The sequence below is a fragment of the Ammospiza nelsoni genome, chromosome 20 (assembly GCF_027579445.1).
Source record: "Ammospiza nelsoni isolate bAmmNel1 chromosome 20, bAmmNel1.pri, whole genome shotgun sequence".
NCBI lineage: Eukaryota > Metazoa > Chordata > Aves > Passeriformes > Passerellidae > Ammospiza > Ammospiza nelsoni.
The window spans coordinates 10,711,260-10,727,782 of record NC_080652.1 but is presented as its reverse complement, the minus strand read 5'-3'; the positions used below and the strand labels follow the sequence as shown (position 1 = coordinate 10,727,782).

The following is a 16,523-nucleotide window of genomic DNA, read 5'->3' as shown; positions in this document are numbered from 1 at the left end:
GCAGGTGGATTCCCCGAGCCTGTCCAAAGCCGAGTGCTGTGCAGGGTTAGTTCCAGAGCATGCGGGTTAGTCCTGCACCACCAGGGCCCAGCAGGGGCCCCCGGAGCTGCTGCTGTGGGAGCAGAGAGCAAAGGGAGCTCAGCTGAGCTCCACCTGTCCCTGGGAGAAACGAGCACCATCCCCAGCCCCTCCCTGCCCCACCAGGGGGGACGGAGGGAATGGAAAGAGTGAAGAAAAACAAGGGGAGCGTGATGAAAATGAATACAAGGAATCCACAGAAATGTCCTGGGACAGAGGAGATAGAGATGCCTGAAGGAGTCTGTGCATGCAAACTGGAAATGTCAGGGTGACCTTGGCACGTGCATTAGAGCCCTGGGTAACAGCAACAGCAGCAAACCCCGCCTGGCACAGAGCCCTTTCCATGCAGGATGGGTTAGTACATTCCCAGGTTACCCAAAAAGCTGCCTGTCCATGCAACAGCTTCACAGAGAAAGCACGGGTAGGGATCCCACCTCCCCCCAGGAAGGATCCCAGCCCCACCCCAAACACTTGGGTTATGCACACAGGATGGGCAGCTCAGGGACAGGACTCAGCTTTTCACACAGACTGAACCACTCTTGGCCTGACTTTATCCAACCTCCCTTCTCCAAACATCCATTTCTACTCAGATGATCTTTGCAGAGGGCAGGTGTTTAGTAACTCTTATCCAAGATAAAACACCAAATGAAATTCCACTCTCCAGGAACCTGGGTCAACTGCAGAGTTGGATTTCTGTCCAAAGAGTTGTGAAATCTATGGAGATGTGGAGAGACAGCCCCAAAAGCCATATGGCAGCACATGCAGGTACTGAGGAGCGTTTACTGCAATTATTTATGTGCTGGAGACCAATAAGCAGCAGCACTGCAGAGAAAAGAACCCACTGAGGACTGCCCAGCTGTGCTTTAGGCAGGGCAGAGCAGGAAGGGCCCAGCAGAGTGCAGGGCCAGGCAGTGCTTACGTTGATGTCGCAGCGCTCGCCGGTGAAGCTGGCACTGCACACGCACTCGTATCTGTTCTCCGAGTCCTGGCACGTGCCCCCGTTCTGGCACGGGTTCGGGTCACACTCGTTTATGTTGATTTGACAGCTGCAAGAGAAGAGTGTATTAGAATTGTCTTATATATTCCTGTGCCATAGAACACAAGATCATCCAGTCGAAAAAAGCCTCTTTTGTTTGAAAAGCGCCCATTGCAGCTTCTCCAGGTGCTTTCTCTGGAGTCAAACTACCTGAAATTCTCCCCTGGTCACACCAACCCTCCTGTTGTGGTTTTCTACGGGACTGAGGCCAGCACGGGTCTCCAGCACAGCCCAGTGTGCTTGAAAAACCTTGGAAGCAGTTCTCACTGCAAAAACTGGTGTTGGCAGCTGGATGATCTGAAGCTTCCCTCTGCTCCAAGCAACAGCTCGTGTTCCCATTAGGAGCAGCTGTTTGACTGGCACAGGGACATGGAGGAGGGTGAAGCAGCACTTACTTCCTTCCAGTGAAGCCAGGCCTGCAGGAGCAGTTGGCTCCCCAGCTCTCAGTGATGCACCTGCCACCGTTCAAGCAGGTGAAGTTCTTGCCACACTGCTGAGGGGGGAACGGCCACCTGGGGAGAGCAAGGGACAGCCTTAAAGCACTCAGGTTCTGGGGAAGGGCAGTGTTCTGGGGCTCAGGGGCAATGGGGCCATAAACACAATGCTTGTTTCTTGGTGTTTCTAGGAAGGAGTTTGACATAAGTGAAAAAGGGAATAGTCTCAGAAATCATCTGTAACATCAGAGTATTCCCTTGGATCATGCCCTGGGAACAGATAGGAGCTCTCAGTACTCAGACAGGCCTGTTCTTGCTAATGAAAATATAGGCAGGGACAGGACACTGCTGGAACAGTACAGCCAGGCCCCAGGAAGGATAATGCCAGTACCAGGTAACTGTCCCAGCATGCAGCAGGAACAACAGGAAAATCATCCTGGATAGATCAGATAACTGAAATGCAACCATGTCAGTATTTAACTTCATGTTCCATTTGAACTGGCACAAGATGTTTTGTTTTAAATCAGCATAGGAATATGGCAGAGGGGAATCAAGTCATAGAGAAGATGGGAGTGCTAGAGGGAAATGACAACGGGCCAGAGTATGTGCCCTTCAACCAGCTCTGAAAGGTAGCATGGGAAAAACCACATCAAAAGGAAGGATCCTTATCCTGTACGAGGCTGAACCCCTGTCAGTGAGGGTTTGGACCTGGGCAGCACCTTCCAAGTCACAGCAGAATTTGGGTTCTTTGCTACAAGATGCTTGCAATGAAAAATTTTCCCGAAGTGTCCCAAAGTAAAAGTGCAGTTTATCTGGAGGCTCCCCTGCCCCTGTATGAAAGCAGCCCGGGCACTTACTCGCAGCGAGGTCCCGAGTACTGCGGGGGGCACCTGCAGGAGTACCCGTACACGCCGTCCACGCAGGTGGCCCCGTTCAGGCACTGGTGCCGCACGCAGTCGTCCACGTTGATGTCGCACCTCTTCCCGATGAAGCCGCGGAAGCACTCGCACTGGAAATCTGCCACGGCGTCCACGCAGTCCCCGTGGACGCAGGGGCTGGGCTGGCAGTCGTCGATGTTGGCCTCGCAGCGCGGCCCCGCCCAGCCCGCGCTGCAGCCGCAGCCGAAGGCGTCGAACAGGTCCTGGCAGGTGCCGCCGTTGAGGCAGGGGCTGGAGGCGCACACGTCGGCCCCGGAGCAGCCCAGGCGGACGCTGCCCGGGCCGGCCCGCAGGAACTGCTCGGCCTGCGGGTACGGCTGCTGGGGCGGGAAGGGCAGGAAGAGCCCCCCGATCTGCACCCGGCCCAGGCAGCCGGTGAAATTCTCGGCCAGAACGACCGAGGCGTTGTTCTTGAGGAAGTTGAGGTTGCCGGCGCTTCCCGGCAGGGTCACGTTCACCGAGCCGTCCCAGCGGAGCAGCCACCGCGAGGAGAGCGCGGCCGGCTCCTCCATGGACACGGACACGCTGTGCCAGGCCCCGTCCGTGACCGCCTGCGGGCTCACGAAGCTCACACCCTCGATGCTGTTCCCACTCCTGATGTCAACAAGCAGGGAGGAATTCCTAATGGCTACCTGGAGGGAATCCACCTCTTCCACAGCCCGAAGCAAAACAGCATCTTCATCTCTGGTTCTGAATTCCACGTGGAGGCTGCTCAGAGTTCTGGTCACTGATGTGTTGGTGGTAAATTCAATGGCAGCATAACTATTGAACGTTGCATTAGCCAGACCTATAAATAAAGGGGGAGAGCATGAGGGATTTCAAAGACAGTTGGTGTCCTGTTTGAGCCAGACCAATGGCACACCCCTGGCAGTTCTCTCCCTAAGAACCCCTAAGCTTAGTGTGAGCAGGATTACAGGCGAGCTGCTGGCAGCCTTAAAGCTCTTCCTGTTTACAACTGCACCTCCTGTAGTAACATCCAGCTCTTAGGCAGCAATTTTTACTCCTCAGCTGTGCTCTGTCACACCCAGGGCAAGCCCACAGAGCCCAGGCTGCCTGGGCCCATGTACCTGGGCACCACTCCATGTCCTCCTTGCAGCATTTGTTTGTATTGTTTTCAACAGCACAAACTGGGAACATTGATTATAGACAGGGAATGGGCGGGGGGATTTTACACAAGCAAGAGAACAGAACTTACACACATATCCTGCCACAACGTCTGTGCAGGTGGTGCCTTCAGGACACGGGTCACTTTCACACCAGACTTTCTCTTCACAAAATTTCCCAGTGAAATTTGCTGGACAGCTGCAATGGAAATCATTCCAAGTGACAATGCATCTGCCACCATTCTGACATGGCTCAGACTGAAAAACAAAACAGGGGAATTTAGGGGCAGAGTAATTCATCTTGAGGTCTAAGAGACTTTGGTAGAATTGTGAAGATGAGCACAGCATTTGAATCAAGAGAGGAGAGAAATGGAACAATGACTCAAGAGCACTGAGGGAAGCACAAGGGTCTCTGTACAAGAAACTCCTGAGCTCCTGCTCCCCCCTGTGCACAGCACTGACCAACAGGAATCCAGCAATTTGGCAAAGAACGAGACACAAAAGCACAGGTGAGGAACAGATTAAACAAACTGTGATGCTCCCAAGAGGCTCCCAAAGTTCTGTCCCCAGAAGGACACCCCTGACACCACAGCTGTGACAACACTTCAGAGCACCATAAGCAGGAAGGGCGAGATTGGGGGGTAAGGCCTCCCCATCAGCAAGTGTGGCACAGAGGAGAGCCAGGCTCTGATCCAAGGGCACATGGAGACAGCTCCTTCAGCCTCTGCTGTTGAAATGGCAGATTCCTGGGGAAGAGGTTGTTGTGCAACTGGAACAGGATGAAGGGAGGGGCTGGCAAGATTACAGGGTAGGGAGGGGAGTCTGGAACCCATGTGGGCTCAGTAAAGTGGAGATGGGCAGCACAAAAGCCACTGCCCAAGTTCTAAAAGCACAAAAACTACAGGGGAGCTTGAGAAAACTCAGTGTTTAAATCGTATGTAGTATACTGAGTGAGGTGGGAGCACAGAGAACCATGTGTTCTTCAATACATCAGAAACCTCCTTTTTCTGGTATCAGCAACAGTCAGACTTGTGTGTAATAACAGAACTCCAGCAAACTCTGCACACACAGAGACAAACACCACACAGCACATACCTGGCAGGTGTCATCAGAGATGCAGCCATTCACAAGGTTTCCAGTTTGAGTCCTATTGAGTTCCTGTGGCACACTGTTGTTCTCCACCTGGAAAAACTCTATCTGGTGGCTGTTGAGTTGGATGTCCTGCAAACAGCCCTTGAAGTAGCCCCCCCAGAGCTCAGCACTGTCGGGGTTCGGGTGCCCCCCAATGAACAGCTCAGAGCCAGCTCCCAGGGCTTGTGCTGGCAGCTGCCCCAGCTCCACCAGCGTGTCTGACTGCAGAGCACCAACAGAGCCTCCCTGGAAGGACAGGGCTATCAAACGTCTTCTCCCATCAACCACATTCCCTGGAAAGGTCACAGTGTCCGTAGGGGACGTCTCTATGCTCAGCTGGCCGTCCCTCAGGTACAGGGTGAGGCAGGGGCCTGTCCCATTGCAGGCCTGCAGTAACAAACCATCGGGCTTCCGGCTCCGCAGGAAAAACGAGAGGTTGAAGTCTGCCCCAAGGCTGTCAGAAAGGGCGAAAGAGGCAAAGCTGGTGGAATTCTCTAGGCCAAATGTTGCTGCTGGGCGCTCTGGAAGAGAAAAGAAACAAACTTCAGCTCAGAGATAAAGGGAATGCAGCCAGCATGGGGATGCAGCTCCTTAGGAATAGGGCAAAGGTCTCTTCTCAATGTTTTCCACATGTGCCAGGGTAATAATGCTCCTCCCCACAGGTGTGTGACACTAAGAAGAAGGTGAATATGTCCTTGCTTCCTCTGGAGGACACAAATTCAAGTATCCAAGTAGCATGAGAGTGAAACACAAGTCTAGCAGAGCCCTTGCCAATCCAGCAAATTTACTCAAGGACTTTTGAGATACAGAGTTGCTTTTAAAATTTGTAAATTTGGTAACAGCAGTACATGTCATACTTAGGGCTCAGAAGAGTTGAAAAAAGCTCCAATACTAATACAAGCCTTACAGGAGCAAAAAATGCAAATAGATATGATTTTAACTCAAAATTGTCAAAGAGCTTCCTTCAACAAAGCAGTATATTCCTATTCATCCTTAACTCAGAAGCTCAAGATCAACTTTTCACAGTAAAACAACTTCCCTGCTCCCCTGCATTCACACAGATCTGTTAAAAGGTGATGTCAGAGCCTCTGGCTCTACCAGGAATAACCTGCACCACAAAACTGACAGTCATTTGTGCAGGAGCAAATGACAGGAAAGAAAATCCACTGAGGGTTTTGCTTTATTTTTCCCCCTGGTCAAACAGAAAGTCCTGTTTTCAGAGCTGACATCCAAGCTCCTCCAGTACCTGTGGAGCTGGCAGGTGTCAATCCCATGGCACTTACCATATGAGCAAGCTGGGCCTCCATAGGGCCTGGCACAGTCACACCTGAAGGTGGCCCAGAGGTCCACACAGAGCCCTCCGTGGAAGCAGGGCTGGGACAGGCACCACTCGGTGCGGTCGCAGCCCGGCCTCGCCGGGGACGGCTCCCCCAGGGGCAGATCCGCCGGCAGCACGGCCTCAGCATCCACCCGCAGGTCCTCCAGGCAGCCCACAAAGCCTTGCTGGCTCCCTGTGTTGTTGGCCATTGGACCCTCAGCACCTCCAATATACAGATTCAGGAAGGCTTGTGGGATCACAGCAGTGCTGGGTGGGACAGGAGAGCTCTGCAGGCAGAGCCCGGCCTCACAAGAGCCGTGCCAGAGCTTCAGCTGCACCGTGCTGTGCACGACAACTTCCACTTTGTGCCACTGGCCATCGTCCACTCTGAGCCCCTTCAGGAGCAGCGGGTACCCAACACCCTCTCTCTTCAGCTCTGCGTGCAGGACGCCATCCAGGAGCTCCAGGAACAAGTACTCGGCTTCACGGCCGCGGTAAAAAAGGACAGCGCTGGGCAGAGTGGTTCGGAAGCGGAGGGACACGCTGGCCCCTGCCGTGCCCCTCCTGCTCTCACTGTCCTCGGGCAGCTCAATGAGGAGATACCCTCTGGAAGCAAAGGAAAACGTTGTTGGTGTGGAGCACGTGGCATCATAGAATCCAGGCTGGCACTGGCACAGGTGGCCGTGGCTCTCAGCTCGGTACGTTGGGATGCACAAGGCCTCGTTCTGGCAGTCGTGAGTCTGGCACCCAGTGAGCTGCACAGAGCAGTTCTTCCCTCCCCATGTAATGCCATCCTGGCCAGGGGCACAGTGGCAGGAATAGTCAGCAATGCCATCCTCACACACAGCTCCATTCTTGCAGGGACCCTCCTCACACTCATTGATGTTAACAGCACATTCCACACCTGCAAAAGAGATTTAGAGATGGGATCTCACCTGGGACTGGGACACCCTCCCCTGTTCTCTCCAGGGAGCAGCTGCCAGCAAGGAGCCCCACACTCACTCATAGGCTCCTGCTCATGATGCAAGAGCAAGAAACCCAAACTTCTGTGTCCTCCCAGGTGCTATTTATTTATAGAGCTTTGGCCTGTCAGCCCAAATCCCCCCACCAACTGCTGTCCTGGCCCAATGGCCCAAGCTCAATGTGCAAAAGGTATGAAAGGACTAAAACAGCACAGACAAGGAATTTATGCTTTTTTCTTAATAGATTAGGTATGTTGAAAGGCCAGGTAGGTCTGTAGATCTGACTGGAGCATGTTCCAGGCACCAGTGTTGCAGACAGCAGTAAAATGGGAAGTTACTGGAAAGCCTCAGTTAAAAAAATCCAATTCCAAGACAACCCACCAGTTGTAAAACTCACAAACCCCAATTCATTACCAAACAGCAAACACAACATGCTCCACAGGCACTCTGCCATGCTGGCACTAAGCTGATTTCAGCTCAGCCCAGTCCTGCACAAATGAACTGGGTGAGGTCCTGCACTGCCGCTGTCTCCTGGCAGCACATGGATCCCAGTGGGGCTCAAGTAAACTACCAAATCTGGCTAATGAAAATCTGCTGTCATTTTCCTGAGCATCCCAGACTGACAGAGGAGCCCTGAACCAGTTCACTTTATCTAGCCTATAACATCGGTTTTCACTAATCTTCAGAGACAGTCCCACAGATAAACCAAGCATGGATTATCCCAATCTAATAGCATTACACCCGATCCAGCCAGCAAGCACAACGAGGGCAGCAGGAAGAAAAAGAAGGAATTCACACACAAAGGAGGGGAATCAAAACACAAAGGACATTTGTAAAGAAAAGCCACCAGACAGAATGTGCATGTCAAAGAGATTAGAGAGCTGCCTGGGCACAGAGATGAGGGGAGATGGGGCACTAGGAGCACTGGAGCTGGACTTGATATGTGATTAAAAATAAAAACAGCAAAGATACAGATTCTTGAATATTTGCAGTGATGGTTTGTCCCCTGAGCTCTGCAGACAGATGAGCAGCAGCTTCCAGCTCCAAACTGATTGTGCCAGTGTAGGGACAGAGCTCTGGGAAGCATTGAAAGAGAGATGCACTTTGCAGATGTGTCAGAGCTGTTCTGTAAGAAACAGTATCTTCAGCACAGCCCTCTTCCTCTTACTGTTGGGCTTGCTCAGCAGAGGAACAGCAGGGACAGAATTGAGATTGCAGCACAAAGCTACGAAGGAAATGTGTGGGAATAAATAGAGCATAAGGGACATCACTGGGCCTGAGGAATCCCAGTTTGGGAGAAGATGGGGTGGGTTTTCTTGGGCTCTCCAAGCTGCAGGAGGCAAGTGTGCAGTCAGATTGAAGGGGAGAGGCTGTTGAATAAGGAAAGAGGTTTGGTACAGTCCCAAATCCTAGAGATGCTGCTGTTTCAGATCAGAGTTGCTGATATTTACCAAGACAATGACGGGAAGATAACATTGGTTTGGATAACAAAAGAGAGATGCCGTGAATTTCTGCATTTCTGAGAAGGCTGGGAGGCAGGAGGGGCCCATTTTCCCATTCCACATTCCCAGCCTGAGCAGGTCTCAGCTCTCACGCAGCAGGAGCTCCTGCCTGGCTGTTCCTGCCCCCAGCCCCCCACACCAGGTGGGATTGGAGTCCCCTGGGTGGGTGCACAGCCCCAAGCTGGGGCTGATTAAACACCAGGCTTTCCCAAGGGATGCAGCTGGTTTGATTTCTTAGATTATCTGTTTGAAATGGGTGAAAAGTAGATTGCACAAGAGTTCTAAAAATCTGGCTAATGACATTTTTTTTCCTGGAAGATTTAGTAAGCAGTTATCTGGAGTTACATCGCTGCAGTTTCCAAAAGTACAGATCATTTCCTGGACATCTCTTATTGCAATCTTCTCCAAGACATGGACAGTTGTTTCTTTGCAGACCCACTGGGAAGTAGATATTAAGAAGTTGTTCAACACTAATTGTTTTTTTCTAAGAGCAGCACAGGCATCCCTCTTCAGGTTTATTTAAAAAAATAAACTGGGGTATGTGAGTCTGTTCAACAAAAACAAGTAACAAAACCAAGTTATTCTTGTAAACAAGTAGTACTTTCCTGTGTTTGCTCTAAATTTCATAGCTGAAATGTTTACTTTTATCTGAGCCATCAATAGTAAAACAACCAATCTGATTCATTACACCATTAGGAGACTTTCAAAGGTTTAATGAGTTCCTTATCTAGTTAAAGACTAACAATAGCAAAGCAGTGGAACTTGTTATCTGACAATCAGACAAGTGGTATCTAAAAGGCTGCTATCTGGAGTCAAGGATTTCAAACATTCCCCTAATCCAGCTGTGTCTGAGGTAACAGCCCCAAGCCACCAACCCACAGGGACCGGGTCAGAAACACTCAGAAGTGGCTGAGTTTTCACAGCCTCCAGAATATTCAAATATTCAAATACAAATCCTTCCCCACGTTCGGGCTGTTACCGCTGTGGTGGGAACAGTTCTGTTTTGTAGATGCAAGTGGGATTAAATCCACACAGTTCAGCACTGCCTGAATGGAGGGAATGATTTACTGGCTGCTATTAATAAGCAAAGAGTCATTGTATACAGTCTAAGAATCATATACGTCAACAGATACATAAAATGTTAAAAGAATAAGCACAAATGAAGTGAAATATTCTAATTTAGCTGTCAGATATCAAAAAACCTTGAAGGACAAGGTCTATTCCTTGAAACACGGGAGTTCAGCAGGGCTGCCCGGCCAGCACCGCCTTGCCCTCTCCGTAAGGCATTTGAATTCCTAACCACCTTTCCCTGCTGCATCCTAATTAGGGATTGTATTATGATTATCAAAAGGAAAAAGGAGGGGAGGGAGAGGGGGTAGGCAGAGCATTAGCCGCCACAAACGGACCCCGACACAATGATATTTGCACAATTGCTGCCATTTCCATGGCAACCCCTGCTCTGCCGCTCGGGGCGCGGAGCGGGAGGAGCTGCGGAGGGCTCTGACCACCGAAGGGCTCGTCCTGAGCCACAGCCACAAACCCACTCTCCACAAGGCAGCTTTCAATCAATACTGAAAATGGAAACTGCAAAACACCGGTAAAAGCAAAACCAGCGTTTCCCAGAAGTAGCCGGGAGGCACCTGCGTGTCTGCAGAGCTCACCCGGAGGTGAGGGGCACAGAGCCGGCGCCTCGGGGGCTCTGACGCTGCCCCACAAGGCACAACTGCAGCACGGCGACTGTGGAGCTGCCAGGCAGACCCGTGCAACAAAGAAATTCCTCGCCTTAAAGTTTCCAAAGCAAAACTTTAGGTCTCTTCAAAATAAAAACATTCTTCCTTTCTCATCAATTCTGGTTCCTCCTGATGCCCCCAGGCAGCACGCAGCACATAGCCAGGCCCCTGCCCTGGGCAGGCACACACACACCAGCAGGACACACTGCAAGCACCGTACACATCTCATTACCTGCCAGCAGAACAATTCCCCTCAGGATCACGCCAATCAGCACAGATTTCATGGCCGACTCCTTGTGGACATTGGTGACAGTAAAGGGAAAAAAATGGGGGTGAAGGGGGGGAGTGATGACAAAAAAGGCCGGGCTGGCAGGGCCGTGTGTGCAGGCGCTGGCTGGTGCCAGTCCCACGAGAAGGGATTGGAGCGGGGGAGCAGAGCCCTGCCCTGCCCAGGTCTAATCCAGCCCGGCTCTGACCCTCCCAGCTGGCCCCTGTCCGTGCTGACACCAGGAATGTGTGCTCCAGCATATTGCTGCTCCCTGCCTCCTGCAGTGCCCAGCAGTGCCCACAGCCTCAGCTCAGCAGGGCACAGCCAGGAGACAATCCCCTGCCCCTGCTGCACTCCAGGTGAGCTGCCAGAGTCCCTGAATGAGGCCAAAATGTTCTTTTCATAGGCTAAGCCAAAACGCTGCATTTCCACCATTGTGCAATACCTAAACCATAGGAACAAGGGGAGTTCCAAATGCAGAGTGAACCCGGGCCCTGCTGCACATTCATTAGTGAGGGAATAATCAGGGTCCATCAGGCAGTTTTCCTTCTCCCTGTTCCCTGTTCCAGTGATCTGTGAGCACAGACATTTCCACTCTGCTGTATTCACTAAGAAAAGTCTCAGGTTTTAATGACCATGGTCTGTTTCCCTGAAGTCAAACTGGATGGAAAGAAATTCCCTGCATTATGCTGAATGTACGGGTTCAGACACAGCAGTACACAATCAAAACTCTCTCTTTCCTCATTAGCCACCTTACTAAATTGGCTGCTGCAGTCTCCTTTTTCCTCTGTGGTTCTGGGGTTTGTTTTTATTTTGTTTTTTAATATAGCTACTTTCATATTACAAAATTTCTGGAGGCAGAGTTGTATTTTTGCGTTGTAAGGACCCAGAGAACTTTCTTATTTCTGTGAAGAAATGTTATCTGAGAGCCTTTCCCCAAACTTGGAGTCTCTGTATCAATGTCAGGTCCAAGCAAACAAAGCCTCCCACATGTCACTGTCTGGAATCTGCACGAGCAGTATCACTAAGATATTTTAAAAAGCGTTCCAACAACTCCCTTTCACTTCTGTAATTTTACTCAATCCAAACATGCCAGTCACTTTTACAGATACTTGAAGTGGGAGGGATATGGTGAGTGTTTGTTTGGAGTCAAAACTTCTCGGACAGCCACAGACCTGTGCACACACAGACCTATCCCAGCACAGATTTGGAACATAATCTCTGTTAGCTACTCTGACCCTTCTGTTATTGCTCAGGAGAAAACAAACAGGCAGTTGTGCACATTCAGCCACTACTGCAACAATAAAGTGTAACAACTGTGAAGACTACAGAACATTCAATGTCTTCCAAAAGATGCCTGTTTTGGTTTATGCACCCACACATTTGTCTCCACATACACACACAGAGTCTACCTGGACACTACTGCCTGGAAATCCATCACACCCCACTGCACTCAGCACAGATTCTGCTCTCACCTGGCACCAGGCACAAGCAGGCTCTGGACTGCAGCACTCACAGCCTTCTGATCAGATGACAGGGAAGTCAAAAGGTCTGATTAACATGGAGCTGTGATCCAGCAGGGAGAAGAAATGTGGAGCGGAAGGGAAGGGAAGGGGGGGAGCCTCACCAAGTGCTCCTGGCTCCCTTCAGCTATATTTACCAAAAGGGATTTGGTTGAAGGTGGAACAGGCCTCTAATCTCTTTACTATCTTAACCTTTTAGCTGCCCTTGCTCTAGAGGCGCCGTCTCTAAAACAAATCTGACTTAAGAAATACCTGCACAAAAAAATTACATCTATCCAAAGGTGGTTAGAAGGAAGAAGCATCTCCCATTTATTTCCCGACCCATGACCCAGGAATTCAAGCCCATTTGATCTGGGCTGGCGCCCTTACAGAGTCACCATTTATAGCTGCTGCACAGAAGGTTTCTATTTCTTCAAGGAGACAGACATTATGGCTGAACAAAGTGAGATGGTCAATAAGCTCTCCAATTATACCGGGACACATTCACACCACATCACCTTCTGATTCCTCATGAAAGTACAAGTGTTCCTCAGCCACGTGCAGAAGAGCTCAGAATGTTCCCATGATCACAAGGTGCCAGTGCCCAGGGCTGGGTGGCTGCGATGGCAGGGGCTGCCCGGTGCCACAGTGCCTGCTGCAGGACACAGCCTCCTCTGCCTGAGCACAGCTACTGAGTGCCCTCAGTAGCTCCACTGGGGGCACTCAGGACGTTTAAAAGCTTTTAAAGAGTGAATGATCCAAACTTCAGTGATAACATTTTTGCAGGTTAAAATCAGTGCCCATGTCAAATGAAGGTACCTGTCTTTTTCTCATCCTGGCCTAACCTATTGCCTAATAAGTACCTGATGGACTGAAACCATTTCTGAAAAAAAATTAATTCAGAATTCATTTTGTTGGATTTCTTTTCCCCCTAAAAGACAGACCTTTCCTAATATGCTTTGTCTCTTGACCACAGTTGCCATCATTTCCAAGAGCATGCAAGATTCCCTCTCCTTTGCACTTCATTTAGTACCCACGAAATCTTTTGATTTGCATTTCCTGTATCCCCTCAGGGTACCTATATCCTCTGCTAAAGCACAAACCATGTGCTGAACAGACTCTTCAGGACCCGTTATTTTGTTCTCACAGGAATCAGGCACCACTTTTGCAACAACTGCATTTCAGAGAGAAGGTTCATCTGCCTGCACTACACTGAGAGAGCACTGAAGCAGTTAATTTGCAAAGAACCAATTTCTCTTGACTTGCATTGTTATCCCAACACTCCCCAAATTCCTCAGACTGAAGAAGCAAACACACAGAAGGAACCCCTGCCGCCCCAAGAAAGCATTCCTCATCAGAGTAGCAAGTTCACTTTAATCAGTGGAGGCAGCTTAAACCCAAGTTCATGGCAGATCTAAGCTGCCACAGAAATGGGTTTTGAAGAGAAACATTATGGGAAGCTTCACAAAGTTGTTCTGTGATCCTAATATGAAGTAATAAGCTGTTTACCCAGCATGACTGTACTGGGATTAATTGACAAAGGAGGGGAGATTAATTGCTATTATTTCCCTGTCAGCTTCACTCCTCCACACACACTCAGTGATCTCACAGACTGCTCCCAGCCTTTTGCTGGGTTGATGTGTCAGAACTACCTCAGCTGAGACAAAGTCCTTTACCAAAAGTCATATCCAGAAGAGCAACCTGCTTCTAATCCCCTTCAAGTACTAATGAACCCAAATTTGATGCAACAGAATGAACTCTAGCACTCCTTTGCCCATCAGCCCATGTTTCTGTCAGCTTTTCTGCCCATGAGCACACTAAGAATTGGAAAGGATTAAACAGATCTGCAGTTTGGCAAAGTACAATGAAATTCTGAGCTCTGTGTGGGTGCTGGGGCACTGCAGGAGGAAAAGAGAACAGGGCACAGATGTGAGTGGGAATTCTGACAAGAAGGATAAACTTTAAACCATCTCTTTGGACAAGATCTCAGTTCAGAGTACAGCATTGTAACTGCCTCAGAAAGCAGCAATAACGAGCTTAGATAAAAGCTCATTTTCAAAGGCCTCATCTACAAAAGCAAATTTTTCTTGATCTGGCCTAAATTAGCAAATGAGATAGGTCAGAAAACCCCACAAATAATTCAGCCCAGTTACAGAAGGTGTTAACTAGAAGCTGATTTTACATTCTGGGAATGAAAGTAATAGGTCTTCCGAGGAAAGAGCTGGGCAGAATTAAACCAACACAGCTCAACCGCTGCAACCACAGAAGGAAAACAGAAAATGTTCCCTTGCCATAAAGGCCTGAGAGGCCTCTGGAATGTTGTTACCTGCTGTTGCAACTTAAGGGACAAGGTTTTCTTCTGGCTTCAAGTGTTTCTTTTTCCCACGAGATGGCAGCCTGGTAACACTGTGGAGAAGTTACCCTCATCTAAAATCCAGAAATCCAGGATTGTGCTGGGATCACGTTTCTTATAAACTACTCTGATGTTAAATTGCTCAACACATGTGGAATTTAAAGATGAAGAAGACTGAGAATGAACATTTAAAAGAAAGATGAGGTTTAGTACCAGTTGGCAGAGGACCTTCCCAACAGGACTAACATTCACCATCTCACAGATTCTCAACCACAAACTGAACCCTTAGGGTCAGGCAGGGCATGTGGGGAAGAATCCAGACTCCTCATTCCCTTGTAAACAGAGAGGGCTTCCTTTGCTCACATCACAAGGACCTTTTGACCTCCTAACATAGCAGATCACTGCTTTCAGCCAAAGATGGCTGGCTCTTATCATCCCAGGGTGTTAGTCAATGGAGATGTTTTACAGATGCTTATGTGCTGGTTACAGCCAGTACAATCTGTGGCACATAGAACGTTAAACATCCCTTCTTTTATTTAAAGGCTGGTTTTCTATATATTTCCTGCACATATAGAGACCCCCACAGTTCTCCCAGGTAACTTTCACTCCAGGATTCAGATGCCCTGGATACCCAGCTCGGTGCTGCCCTCTCACCCTGGAATGCTGCAGCCAGGCAGCAGTGCAGCAGCTCAGCATTAGCCAAGCAGGAGGCTCTGATTCCAGGCACCCCTTCCCCAGGTTACCTGCATAACCAGGTGGGCACTGACACAGGAAGCCATTCACCAGGTCCTGGCAGAGCCCTCCGTTCTGGCAGGGCTGGGACTCACACTCATCAATGTTGGTGAAGCAGGTGTCCCCTGGAGAGTGAAAACACAAACACACCTCAGAAGTGCACTTGTGCAGCACTGAAAAAAAATGACAAGTGCAGTCTTAAGTTTTGCACTTCTTTTCTTTAATCTAAAAATGGAAAAGAATTCTTTGAAGTCTAGCATGTCTCTGCAGGCACTGGCCCACAAACACCAGCATGGAACAATGGGGACCAATGAAGTATGAAATGATTCTCCAGTCTCAAACACTGGCAAGATCAGAACTTCTGAACCATTCCCATCTGTGCAACAGTGGACCAAACACTCATATTTCTCTCATAAAATAATAAAGTATTATTGTTTATGCCTTCTCACTAGGGAATTTCCCTAGCTGTTAAATTCAGCCTTTTACACATGTCTCCAATCCATGGAAAGGGTGATATTTCAGTGGAACATCCACAGAGCTTCTAGTTCCAAGAGCTCCATACCAAGAAACTCCTCTTGTCCCACTCTGATTATACAGTTGCTGCCATGAGAGTAGTCTCACCAAGAAAACACCCACAATAGTAATCTGTGACTCCAGGGAGTTAGCTTCCTCTGATGAGGAATTTCAGAGATACCCCTAAGGAAGAATCCTGCCATATGCACGAGAGACTGTCAAAGGGAAATCACCCTGGCACCTGCATAGCCAGAGGGCATCCATGGCAGCATGGGGAAGTGCACAGGCTGCTGCCTCAGCCTGGAGACAATCTTGGACAAGGAATGACATTCAGCTGTCTGTAATGGGAGCAGAAGCACATTCCTGATGCATCAGCCCCTCTGAAGTACAGTCCTTAAGAGATTTCTGTCGCAGAGATAACATTGCCCATCCCCTCAAAGAGCAGCCCCAGCCCGTGCAGACAGGATGGACATTTGCTGTGCAGCTCACCTGTAAAGCCTGGCTGGCACTGGCACAGGAAGCCAGCTGCCTGGCTGTAGCTGAAGTTGCTGGGGAAGTGGGGCTGTGTCCCGTAGTGGGCTGGGTTGGAGCGCTGCAGGCACAGGCCACCGTTGTGGCAGGGCTCTGTCACACACTCATCCACATCCTCCTCACAGTGCTGCCCAGTGTAACCTGCCACGAGACACTGCTGTCAGCACCTGCACAGCTTCACTGCAGCTCAGCTCCCAATTGCTGTGCCTCAATCAAAGGAGGGAACATGACCCCCAAATCTCATCTAGCAGAGAGTCCCTGGGCCCTTCAATTTCTCCACTAGGTCAAATACAGGAACCAAAATCATCAATTTACAGGAAAGTATCACCTCATGATGGAAAATGTCAGAAAATGGAAAGAAAACTTTATGGTTGGGAATCAGGGTGATTTTT

The 16,523-nt window shown here is 49.7% G+C and overlaps 1 protein-coding gene across 2 annotated transcripts in view; it reads right to left on the bottom strand.

The window, feature by feature from the left end:
- Nucleotides 1-16,523, bottom strand: part of CRB2 (crumbs cell polarity complex component 2) — a 33,024-nt gene that overhangs the window by 4,363 nt on the left and 12,138 nt on the right. For both annotated transcript variants that reach the window (XM_059486627.1, XM_059486625.1), the window contains exons 5-12: nt 16,090-16,272; nt 15,099-15,212; nt 6,004-6,942; nt 4,685-5,241; nt 3,682-3,847; nt 2,406-3,273; nt 1,510-1,626; nt 998-1,124 (exon numbers count right to left, since the gene is read on the bottom strand). In XM_059486627.1, the coding sequence (XP_059342610.1) occupies nt 998-1,124; nt 1,510-1,626; nt 2,406-3,273; nt 3,682-3,847; nt 4,685-5,241; nt 6,004-6,942; nt 15,099-15,212; nt 16,090-16,272 (3,071 nt within the window). The remainder of the gene's footprint in view (nt 1-997; nt 1,125-1,509; nt 1,627-2,405; nt 3,274-3,681; nt 3,848-4,684; nt 5,242-6,003; nt 6,943-15,098; nt 15,213-16,089; nt 16,273-16,523) is intronic.